The 12,988-nt window shown below is 40.9% G+C and overlaps 1 protein-coding gene across 1 annotated transcript in view; it reads left to right on the forward strand.

Annotated features, from left to right (window-relative positions):
- dcc (DCC netrin 1 receptor) overlaps positions 1-12,988 on the forward strand; it is an 868,461-nt gene that overhangs the window by 395,021 nt on the left and 460,452 nt on the right. The window contains exons 6-7 of the mRNA XM_078241787.1: positions 3,832-3,986; positions 10,479-10,599. Coding sequence (XP_078097913.1) covers positions 3,832-3,986; positions 10,479-10,599 — 276 coding nt within the window. The remainder of the gene's footprint in view (positions 1-3,831; positions 3,987-10,478; positions 10,600-12,988) is intronic.

Here is a 12,988-nt window from a genome sequence, read left to right on the forward strand (position 1 = left end):
AACCACTAGATTCCAGCCAACATTTCAGATCAGTGACTTTTCATCAGAACAGGGTAAATAAAGTTAAGAATATAACACATTTTCAACTAGTGAAAAGGAGGAGGGTGGTAAAAAATACAAAGGTTTGTAATAGGTTACAAGACAGGAGAAACTCGATGACTAAAGTTTTCATGGTGCAAGGCCAAAGGAAGTAGTAATGGGATAAAGGGAAAAAAAGAGGTGCGACTGGAGGAGGTGCGAATGGCAGGAATAAAAACAAAAAATATTGGAAAATTTCAGCAGCATCTGTGCTGAGAGTGTTGACATTTTGAGTCCATATGACTCTTCAAGACTGCTGCCAGACCTGTTGAGTTTTTCCAGCATTTTCTGTTTTGATTTCAGATTTCCAGCATCCACAATATTTTGCTTTTATTTCAGTGTGATAGGTAGAATCCTGAATAGCTACCGTCTGAAGCAAAGCAAAGGACTTAATAGAAAAGCAAGAGAAAGAAAATAAAACAAAAAACAGGATTGAAAAATGAGGCAGAAGCTATGTCCAAAAATTGTTGAACTCAATGTTGAGATTGTAAGGTGCCCAGTTGAAAGATGAGATGTTGTCCCTCGAGCTTGACTGAGCTTCATTGGAACACCACAAGACATTGAAGACAGAAAAGTCAGAGTAGAAGCAAGGTGAAGAATTAAAATGAGAACAGAGACGTTCACCAAAACAGTAACCCGACCTGTGTTTGGTGTCCCCAGTGTACAGGAGGCCACATTGTAAGCAGCCAATAAATACATTTAAATTGAAAGAAGTACAAATAAACTGCTGCTTCATCTGATAGGAGCATTTGGGTCCTTGGACTGGTATTGCATCTCCTGTGCTTGCCCGAAGATAAACCTTGCTTGTTGTTAACCAGTCCCAGAATCTCTCCCTCATGGCTTCACATAGATTACTTAGCTTGAACAAAACAGGCAGAGAAATGGGTTTCAAAATTTGACTTGGACAAGGCAAATTTGAATATATTTCTCTTAAACTTCAAATGAAGTCCCAGTCAATCTTACATGTGATAAATCCCATAAAATGTTTAAATGATTTGCCTTTAAAAGATGTCTAGCAACATTGGTTGGGGCTTGTGTTTCAAAGCAAATGGAACCATTTTTATGTGAGTGAATCAGGTTTTTAACCTCAGACATAACGTGACATAATGAAATAAACCAAAGTGCTTATTTTGACCATAGTAATTCCACGAAGGCAATGAGTGAAGCCATTCAGCCCATTTAGCTCATCCTCTGACATCGAACCCAGTTCAATAATCCTCAGTGCATTTTAGTCATTTATGGCAGGTGAAACATGCATTAAATTCACTGAGCTGGAAAAAATGAATAACTGGGATCAACAGGACTTTAGCAGAGAAATTGCTCACTCTGAATTATGGTAAAACCTAGAGGGAACAAAATGGAATTGATTGGAGTTGTTTAGCTAGGCACCTTCTTAAAAGTGATTGTTGCCCAATTTTATTATTTTCTTGCCTCTCGGTTTCACAACATTGTCTCCTTTATAGGTTGCGCATGAACTTTCCGTGCCATCTGAATTACATTATTTAGCAACAGAATACCACATGGAACAACTACCGACAGCAGCTAGGGTTGGAACAGAATATTAGGATCCATCCACTCAGACAAAGAGGCACACTGGTAAAGCTGATGGAATTCACTCGGGCATAGGAAATCCCAAATAAAAAAGGCAGGCAAATCTGTAAGGTCAATCTTGTAGATGACCTTGATACATTTAGTGAATACCTCATTCACAAAGAAACCTTTTGCAGTTAGTGATAGCAAACCTGGCTAGCCACAATGGTGACAAGAGATAATTACCAAAACATGTTCTGCAGCTTTTGCTCACTCACAGCATAAAGTAAGTTATATTGATGCACCCTTTCTCTGTGCAACCTTGACATGATATACTATTTGTCTTTCAATTCCCTCAGCAAACAAATAGTTTGCCAAAGACTTTTTCATGAAGGTGGTAGCTCCTTTAAATAAATCTATCTAGTTATAGTACAGACAATTCTAGACAAACATTTACCTGTCTAAGGGCAGCACGCAATCCCTGATATTAGCATAAAATATTATCCAATTATCCATTTGTTATAGCTCAACGTTTTAAGCATTAATCCACTGTCAATTGTTACCCAGAGACTGTGCAGCATTATAGAAATCTAATCAATTTTGTGTAAAATATTGGTCTTTTTTTAAAAGTGTATTGAGTTGGCTTTCTTTAGATTGAATTGGAGGATTCATTATTAATTGGGCTGTGCTGAAAAGATTTTGGCAATTGGTTGTTGCTATCAGCAGTCTATAGAAATCCTTAAACAAGGACAATTCTAATTCAATTCTGAAGTGTGTCTCAGTGAGTAGTTTTGAACATTATCTCCAGGTCAGGTGAAGATGTGTCTTGTCTTCTCTGTTCCCGTGGATTTCCTTCATGCTTATCTTGCTGAATGAGTTCTCCAGGAACCTTTACTGACATGAGAAAGAACTAAGGAAAAATGGTGATCCGTAGGGAAATGAGACATGAAGAAATAAATTGAAAAGACCTAAGAAATTCCGACAAAGTTCATTGCTGAATCTTTTAGGCAGTTTGTATTATTCGTCCATACGCTGCTCTTACATATGCATTAAAGCTTGTGAAAAATGGCTTTGGTATTCAGAATTGAACTTCAACTGTTGTGATCCCTATCCTCAGTGTCTCTGTATTCACAGCATCATTTATGGCAAAAAAACATGGCCATTTGGCTCATCAACTCTCGCCTGGCTTTCTGAGGAGTAATTCAGTCAGCCACATTCTCTCACTCAATCCCTGGAGCACAGCAGGTTTATTTCCTGCAAGTGCTCATCCAACTCCCTTTTGAAATCATTGATTGTTTCCGCTTCCACCATCCTGGCGGGCAGTAAGTTCGAGGTCATTCCCATTTATTGCACAAAAACCATCTCCCTCACCTGATGCCTGCATTACTTGCCCAAAACCTTAAACTGGTGTCCCCTAGTACTTGTACCATCAGCTAATGAGAGCAGGGGTGGCATGGTGGCACAGTGATTAGCACTGCTGCCTCACAGTGCCAGGGACCTGGGTTCGATTCCTGGCTTTGGTCACGGTCTGTGCAGAGTCTGCACGTTCTCCCCATGTTTGCGTGGGTTTCCTCCGAGTGCTCCAGCTTCCTCCCACAGCTGGACGACATGCTGGTTAGTTGCATTGGCCATGCCAAATTCTCCCTCAGTGTACCTGAACAGGTGCCGGACTGTGGCAACTAGGGGATTTTCACAGTAACTTCACTGCAGTGTTAATGTAAGCCTACTTGTGAAAGTAATAATAAATAAACTTGTTTCTTTGGTTGCCTTATTCAAACCTGACATAATCTTGTACATTTCTAACAAATCTCCACATCCCTTACTCAGGAAAACAAACTCAAGTTTTATAATCCAAACTTATAATGATGACAGGAAACTAGTCGATCACTGCTGACCAACAGCGACCATAATTAGAAATATGTTATGGTGTAATATTGCACTTCAATTAAGGCTCAAAGGTCCATTTGTTAATGAAAGTGCCATTCAGAGTTACCTTTACCTTAAACTCGAAAACTTAGTTCTGTTCTCTCTACACAGATGCTGAGATTTTCCAGCATTTTCTGTTCTTGCTACTTTTTAACCTCAGTGTTGTTAAAGGAGCAAGGAAAACTGCTCCAGACATTTCTGCAGGCCATTCATATTGCATTATTTTCTCTGTTTGTTTAAACTCCAATTTTCTTGTTGCAGTTTTAAATTAACTGTCCCTCTATCTCATTTTTATAGTTCCTCCAAGCTTCCTAAAGCATCCTTCCAACCTCTATGCTTATGAGAGTATGGACATTGAGTTTGAATGTGCAGTCAGTGGGAAGCCAGTCCCTACTGTGAAATGGATAAAGAATGGAGAAGTGGTCATTCCCAGTGATTATTTTCAGATCGTGGTAAGTAGTACAATGCATTGACATTGTTCTGAGTTACTGGAGAAACCAACACTAATGAACCTTCAATTTGACGTATTCCGTTGGACTTAGTTCAAACTAAATTAACTGGAACAATGTTGGCTTTGATTATTGATTCTGAACATAACTGCTCAGTTATGTGTTAAGCATTGTGGCTAACAGCAAAAGGGAATCCAAAGGTCTTATATGGGCATATGGACAATAAAAGGATTGTTAGAGGCTAATTGGGATCAAAATGGAGATCTCATGCTGGAGGCAGAAGGTACAACTTAAAGATTAATTGAGTACTTTGCATCAGTGTTTACCAAGATAGAAAAGATTGCCAAAGCTGCAATAAATGAGGAGGTACTTGAGATACTGGATGAGATGAAGATAGATAAAACGAAGGTATTGGGAAGGCTAGCACTGGATAGGTCACCCAGCCTGGGGGATATTAACATCCTGGGGGTTACCATTAATAAGAAATTGAACAGGCCAGTTAATGATAGGGCGTTGGGGTCTTGAACAAAGCGATCTAGGGGTACAGGTTCATAGCTCCTTGAAAGTGGAGTCACAGGTGAACAGAATGGTGAAGAAGGCATTTGGCATGCTTGGTTTCATTGGTCAGAACATTGAATACAGGAATTGGGACATCTTGTTGAAGTTGTACATTTGTAAGGCCACACTTGGAATACTGTGTACAGTTCTGGTCACCCTATTATAGAAAGGATATTATTAAACTAGAAAGAGTGCAGAAAAGATTAACTGGGATGCTACCGGGACTTGATGGTTTCAAGTGATAAGGAGAAGCTGAATAGACAGGAACTTTTTTCTCTGGAGCGTAGGAGGCTTAGTGGTGATCTTATAGAGGTCTATAAAATAATGAGGGGCATAGATCAGCTAGATAGTCAATATTTCTCCCCAAAGGTAGGGGAGTCTAAAACGAGAGGGCATAGGTTTAAGGTGAGAGGGGAGAGATAGATAAGGGTCCAGAGGGGCAATTGTTTCACACAGAGGGTGGTGAGTGTCTGGAACAGGCTGCCTGAGGTAGTAGTAGAGGCAGGTACAATTTTGTCTTTTAAAAACGTTTAGACAGTTTCACGGGTAAGATGGGTATAGAGGGATATGGGCCAAACGTGGGCAATTGGGACTAGCTCAGGGGTTAAAAAAGGGGTGGACATGCTGGGCCGAAGGGCCTGTTTCCATGCTGTAAACCTCTATGACTCTATATAAATATTGTGGTTACAACAGTTGGTCAAAGGCTGGGAATTCTGCGGATGTAACTCACCTCCTGACTCTTCAAAGCTTGTCCACCATCTGCAAGATATAAATCAGGAGTGTGATGGAATGCTCTCCACTTGCCTGGATAAGTGCAGCTCCAACAGCATTCAAGAAGCTCAACACCAACCAGGGCAAAGCAGCCTGCTTGATAGACATCCCATACACAACCTTCATCATTCACTCTTTCCACCTCTGATACACAGTAACAGCAGTGTGTATCATCTACAAGGTGCACTGCAGCAACTAACCAAGGCTCCTTCAATAGTCTCCCAAACCAGTGACCTTTACCAGCTAGAAGGATAAGGGTAGCAGATGCATGGGAACACTGCCACCTGCAAGTTCCTTTCAAGCCACTCACCATCCTGACTTGGAACTAGATGACCGTTCCTTCATTGTCACTGGGGCAAAATCCTGGATCACCCTTCCAACAGCACTATTGTCGCTCCTACAACAGATTAAATGGTTCAAGAAGGGAGCAACTCACCATATGCTCAAGGAAAATTGGGGATGGGCAATGAATTCTGGCCTGGTCAGCGATACCCTCATTCTGTGCATGATAATAAAAGAAGCCCACATCAGTTGCCATTCTAGCTTGCTGAGGGAATGGAGGGTAAAAATTGCAGAGGCTCTGGCCACACTCTTCCAATTAGATACAGGGGTGGGGGTGCATTTACAAATGGATCTTCCACATTCATTGTCATCAAGGAATTCCACATTGCAGCTTCAGAGTGTTCCTGGAAGTCCATCTTTTTTATTCAGTGGGCCAGTGATGTTGGGCACCCTTTCCAAATTGCATCCAGATATGATGGTGGATCCCATGCGATCATGCCCACCCCACCACCAAAAGTGGTATTAAATCCCAAGGTGCATAATTAATGAGGCCAGAAGATTTGCCATGGTTTCCAGCCAGCCTGCATAGTGGAAAGCGATCCCTGTTCCTGCACCTGCCATTGAGACTTAATCACTGATGGGAGAATTCAGTTGTGTGCATGCAATGCACATGCAAAAACTAACGAGTAAAATAAGCAGTTGTTACTGTTGCATGTGCATAGTGGGTAACTTGGGTAACTCACAGTCAACCAGGATTGTGATGCAAATGTGTCTTTTGTTCCCTCGAAAAAGGGGGTTGTTCGTATCTTTTGTTTCATAAGAAAAGGGAGCTGTTTAGATTTTGAAATGCAACAGTACGACATATCCAATTTGGCTTACCATAGGCATGTAACTCTGTCATGAGGCAAGCTCACTGAAGGTTGCCATCTTAGATCAGTTCAATAAACCTCTCACTGTAAAACCTCACCCATTTCAAAAGTCTTTATACATGAAACAGAAGTATAGTGAGGACATGCTCAAGGTTGATTTCTTGGGCAAATAGTTCCACGAACATTCAGTATATTTTTCTTCATTCATTCTCTGGATATGGGTACCAATGGCAAGACCAGCATTAATTGTCCATTCTTCATGATCCTTAATAGTATATTCATAGAATCATAGAAACCCTACAGCACAGAAAGAGGCCATTCGGCCCATCGGGTCTGCACCGACCACAATTCCCACCCAGACCCTACCCCCATATCCCTACATATTTTACCCACTAATCCCTCTAACCTACGCATCTCAGGACACTAACGGGCAATTTTAGCATGGCCAATCAACCTAACCCGCACATCTTTGGACTGTGGGAGGAAACCGGAGCACCCGGAGGAAACCCACACAGACACGAGGAGAATGTGCAAACTCCACACAGACAGTGACCCAAGTCAGGAATCGAACCCAGGTCCCTGGAGCTGTGGAGCAGCAGTGCTAGCCATATTGAAGTGAGCCATCTTCTTTAAGTCACTGTGGTTCATTTGGTGAATGTACACTTATGCATGAAGATTGACTACTTGTTTGAGGTAGTGGAGGGCGCCTAATGTGTTTAAAATGCTACCTTATTGACAGGGCATTCAGCTAAGTATGGGAGATGGTTTTGACATTCTGTTTATGGTATTAGGGATCTTTAATGTGGCAGCTTACTGGGACCATCATCCGACAGTATAGCTCGAGATAGCAGCCAGCAATCCTGGGTGCCAGGGCAGAAGCACGGAGAATAGATTGGGCTCAGAAATGTGCGGATTTATTTCACAGTGAGACAATAGAAACACTGGCATCAAGCCAAAATTTCATTCTTAACAATGAGCTGGAGAAAGCAACAGTGATGTTAATAGCTTGGACATGATCCAAGTTTGAGTCCCATTTGATAAACTGTTTACTCAGCTGTAAAGGACATTAGATCGCATCCTATTTCACTTTTCTTAACTGTGATTCCTTGTTTTGCATTTTCATCTGTGTGCTTTGAATTAATCTTCATCAAATTGACATATTTCTTTAATTCAAAAAAAAATCCAAAAGTACCAGCAAAAGGCTGAGGGTAGTTCATGATTGGCTATAAAATAAGATTAATAGTGATGGCTTGATTTCTCCCAGAAGGCTCTGCTATGTAGCATTTTTATCTTATGTAAAGTTTTTGTGTCCCATTATGGAATAGTGCTAATGCCTCAAGACTACTAATCTAAAGCCGCAACCCCTAATCTAATGCTCTGAGTACAAGGGTTCAAATCCCACCATGGCAGCTGGTGGAATTTAAATTCAATTAATTAATAAGGCTAGTCTTAGTAATGGGGCAACATGGTGGCACAGTGGTTAGCACTGCTGCCTTACAGTGCCAGGGACACGGATTCGATTCTGGATATCTGTGTGGAGTTTGCACGCTCTCCTTGTGACTGCATGGATTTCACCAGTTGATCCGGTTTCTTCCCACAGTCCAAAGACATGCAGGTTCGTCAGCTTGGCTAAGCTAAATTACCCCTCACTTTGTCTGTGTGAGTGAGAGTGTGGCTATGCTTGATGAGGTCTAGTGCCCCAAAGCTGTAAGCCTCTGGTGACAGACCAGTGGCCTGTTCCAGGAATAATTAGCCACAGAAGCAGACAAAAGTCTGACCTATGCACCGTCAGGTGCGGAAAGGTTGACAGAGAGAGTCTCAGTAATAGTGGCCATGAATTGATTGTTGTAAAAGCACATCTGGTTCACTTATGTGCTTAAGGGAAGGGAATCTGCTGCCCTTACCCAGTGTGGCCCACGTGTGACTCCTAGCCCATGGCAACATAGTTGACTATGAACTGACTTCTGAAATGGCCTAGCAAATCACTGAGTTGTCAAGGGCAATTAGAAATGGGCAACAAATGCTGGCCTTGCCAGTGATGCTCATATGCCATGAGAGAATAAAAATACTGATGAGTTTAAAACAATTAAATTGCAGGTATTCAAAAGACAAGGGCATTTTTATTCTCAGAAAGTGGATGGCACTAAATAGGTCTCATAAGTTATGAGGAAAAAAAACCTTTTGTGCACAGCATGGACTGTTGGTTCAAGAAGGTGAGCTCACCATCACCTTTTCGAGGGCAATAAATACTGGCCTAGTCAGCGATGGCCACATCCAGTGAAAGAATAAAACAAAATGATTATGATCTAGAATGTACTGCCTGAGCTAATGATGGAGGTAGATTCAATCGTGGTTTTCAAAAGGGAATTGGGTAATTATCTGAAGAGACAAGATTTGCAGGGTTACAGGTAGAAGGCTGAAAATTGAGACAAGAGTTGCTGTGCAGGGAACAGGCATGGGCATGATGGGTCGAATGGCCTTCTGCGTTGTAACCTTTCTCTGAATCCAAGGCTACACTTTTTGCCTGTCTCTAATTGTTTTGTAGACATTGTTTGTGCACTTGAGTGGTTATTGTATTTCAGAGAACTTTAATAGATGGCTGTGCAATGTGGAGCTGGCAGACAGATCAGAAGAAAGAGGAAAGGTCCCTTCTTGAAGGGCACTAGTCAATTGTGTTTTACCACAAAACCATAATATTTCATTGTTATTTCTTTTTGGAGATAGCCAAAACATCAACCAGCTTTGATAAATTTAACCTTATAAATTTCCATGGTGAGATTTAAATTCCCAACACTGGAGTTGTTAGTCCAGAACAATAACAGCCACATTGCTATAATGACATAAGATAACTCATGGAGACATAGCAAGAGGAAGGAGCAGATATTACAGTTAGTTTATACTAACTCACTGTCCCGATGGTTCAGATGGGCAGTTGGGATGGGAAACCATGCAGAGCAGAGCAGTTTGATCTCCAGTCATTGGTGATTGAGTCAAATTCAGCTGCTGCACTTAAATTGATCTCAGAGTTCATGGATTGGTGAAGCAAATGCCAGGCAAAGTTCTAACTCTTAATCCTTATCCATTGAATCATATCGAAAAAATGTCTTTGCATAGACTGGGTAAGAACAGGGTGGCTACGATACGTTGCATGTCAAATAATCTTTATGTCCTTGTATTAAGCTAAATTTCTATTGGCTTTTAAAACTGTCTGATTTCCTGTTATGTATTATATTTTATCTTTGGCACAAGTCTATCCATCAAGTTTATCCTTGTCTTTCTGAATTTTATATTTTATGAAAAAAAAACATTGGTCTGGGTCCTTTTCCCAAACCACAAGGCTTTGAGGGTTGTTTGGAATTGATTTTTGGACTTCATCTATGTTTTGGGATGGGCTATCGAGACCCATCATTCCTTGAAAGGCCAGCTCACTGCATGAGAAATATCATTTCCCAGATCCCTGCGTCATCAGCAGCAGCTCTCAGGTACCGACCAAGAGGGAAGGTTTGAGTTGCAGCAAGAGGGGTTGGGGAAGAAACATCAGGATTGTAGAAATCAGAGGGGAGCATTTCTGCCAATTCTAGCTCCACAAGAAGTTTTGGTAAAGTAAAAGGCCCTACAACAAATTTTACATTGGGGTCCACAGACAAGCATTAAGGCCTAATTAGCATATTCAAGGTGCCTGTTTTGGACAGCTGCCTGGGACGCTGAGCCCAATATGAATTCAGTAGTAGGCTATCATCTGCACAGGCCATTTCATTTCCAAACTAATATGATTTGTGCCTCTTTAGCTCAAAAATGGACACAATGCATATCAACATCTATCCCCATGGGTCCATTTCCCTGCATATCCACAGTTTTCTTATCCATTTATCTATCTATCCGTGACCTATTTAAGTAAATATTGATTTTTCAATGAAACGTGAATTGAATCTATATTTGGTGTGATTCTTGAGTGTAAAGATTTTGCTGTTACTGTTAAATGATTTCACATTATATCCATTTGCTCTGTACATAGAGTGGCAGCAACCTACGAGTTTTGGGTCTGGTGAAGTCAGATGAGGGGTTTTACCAGTGTGTGGCAGAGAACGATGCTGGGAATGTGCAGACCACTGGACAGCTAATCATTCCAGAACCAGGTAAGACACTATCGTCATTAGACATCAGCCTGCAATTTTCATTCTTACTTCTACTTTCCCATTTTAAAGACAAAGTGATCATTTGGAAAGAAAGGATAGTTACTGCTGCTACATTTTATTTTATCTTGTGGTTTCCAGAAGTTCAATATTTTTAGACTCAAATGTTGGAGCTTTCTTCAGACTGCAGACTGATTTTTTTTTCCTCAGTGCACTGACTGTAGCGCAGTAGTGAGTGATGTGGAATCCTGTATACTTGGGTATACGCGCGCACAACAATATAGTTCCTGACACTTTACCGACAATATAATACGTTCATTCAACATTAGCTAAGTTATTTTTTGAAAGCACCTGATTTAGGGAAGTGGCTTGTATTTTAATTTCTTTTTATTAATTAAATTCAGCTGAATTGTGACTCTTTACATAATGCGATCCGTGCATTTATAGAATTCTGTGCAATTTGGTCACATTGTGGACTGAGGGTCTCAGGTTTTCATTTGGAAAAGGGCTTAGGTTCAAACAGGATGTTGTTCAGGAGTTTCCAGTGTCCTTGTTGTGAATAAGATTTGGTGCAGGCAGTAGTCGAATGGACAGATAAAAGAAGAAACGTGCACCTATATTGTGATTTCCATGTACCAAAAGTGCTTTGCGGCTGATGAATTATTTTGAGTAAGAAGTTTAACAACACCAGGTTAAAGTCCAACAGGTTTATTTTGAAGCATAGTGCTCACCCTGACTGGTCTATGTTGTGAGATGATGTGCATATTCCTTGAAAGGAGTATATCTTAAACTGCTGTCAATCATTATCACCTTGACAGGATAAGATGTGTTGGTCCTATGACTCAACAGGCAGTCTGCAATCAGCAAAGGTCAAGGTCAGATATGTGCCTGACCAGCCTCCCAGTGAATATTATCTGTTTATGATCCTATCTTCAAATAAAGAACCCACATCCCTGTGCATGATTGGTACATTTACGTCATAGAAAAGAAGAACTTTACAGTCAATATGTGACCTCAGTTCCACATCGATGTGTTTGCTTCCTAATTTTTCCCCTGAAGAAGCCTAACAAGCCATTCAGTTGTATCAAACTGCTTGCAGTTCAAGAACAAGGCAGTGAGAGATGGTCAATAAATGCGAGCAATGCCTACATTCAAGAATGATTTTTTAAAAAAGAGTAACTTTCTTTTTTAAGGGAACAAGTCAGTCAATTGCACGTAACAACGCTCAACAAAGAAAAATGAGATAAATGAAGAATGAAACGGTTTGGGTTAAGTTATTTGATGGATACAATTTGGTCAGAGCACCAGGGGAACTTTCATGTTCTTTTAAAAGAAAGTGCAATGGTTGTTTGTATGTTTCAGTGAGGCTTTAGTTCAATACTTCATCCAAAAGAAGGTGCATCCCATAGTACAACACTCCCTTAGTGCTGCAATTTAAGCATTTAACCTACATTAACAAGTGCCTGCAGTGGAGTTTGATCGCATAATTAGTTTGAAGGCAAGGATGCTGCTACCGAAATATACTAACACTTATAACGTGCTTGGTTATCTAATGCTGATAATCCATTGCAGTAATGAGGGAGTTCTGCACTGTCAGAAGTGCTGTCTTTCGAAAGAGATACTAAACCGAAGTCCCACCTACCTGAATGCATAGATATAAAAGATCCCATGCTACTAGAAGAGCAGTAGATTTATCCTGGGTGCCCCGGCCAATATTTGTTCCTCAATCAACATCACAAAATAGTTTATCTGGTTATCATCACCTTGCTGTTTTGTGGGAGTTTGCTGTGCTCTTATTGGTTGCCGAGTTTCCTACGTGACAACAGTGACTGTACTTCGAAATTTCTTCATTGGCTGTACAGCTCTTTGAGACATTTGTCCGATGGTTGTGAAAAGCTCTATATAAATGCAAGTCTTTATTTCTTCTTTCCCTTACAACTGGAGCTCAAGAACTTGTCCTTTAAAAGGTTTTATTCTGTGATAAAAAGCTGCTGAACTTTGCTCCCAGCAAATACTTTGCAAAAAAAAAGTCACAGAGATTGCTGAACTTTCACCGACAGTGAAGATCTTTCAGCATGGAGATTTTTGGGTCTGTGCGATCTTGTAACTGTGGCGACGGCCTGCTTCTCAGTAAATACAGAATCTAAAGACTGATGTTTCATTTGTTTGTCAGAGTAGGATTCTGTACCTTGTAAAGCAACATGATATCTGGGAAAGATCCAGTCCCCATTGTTACTTCAGAAATTTTCAAGGGTTGCCAGGAGCAGCTGGCTGTGCAGCTTCCTGCAACAAATTACCCACTCACGGATGGACAGATTTAAAATCTGCCTGTCCTGGGATTCGCAAGTGAATGGTGTACTGCCTTAGGAAGGGGAGGCACTGAAGCAAGGCC

The sequence above is a fragment of the Mustelus asterias genome, chromosome 1 (genome assembly GCF_964213995.1).
Source record: "Mustelus asterias chromosome 1, sMusAst1.hap1.1, whole genome shotgun sequence".
NCBI lineage: Eukaryota > Metazoa > Chordata > Chondrichthyes > Carcharhiniformes > Triakidae > Mustelus > Mustelus asterias.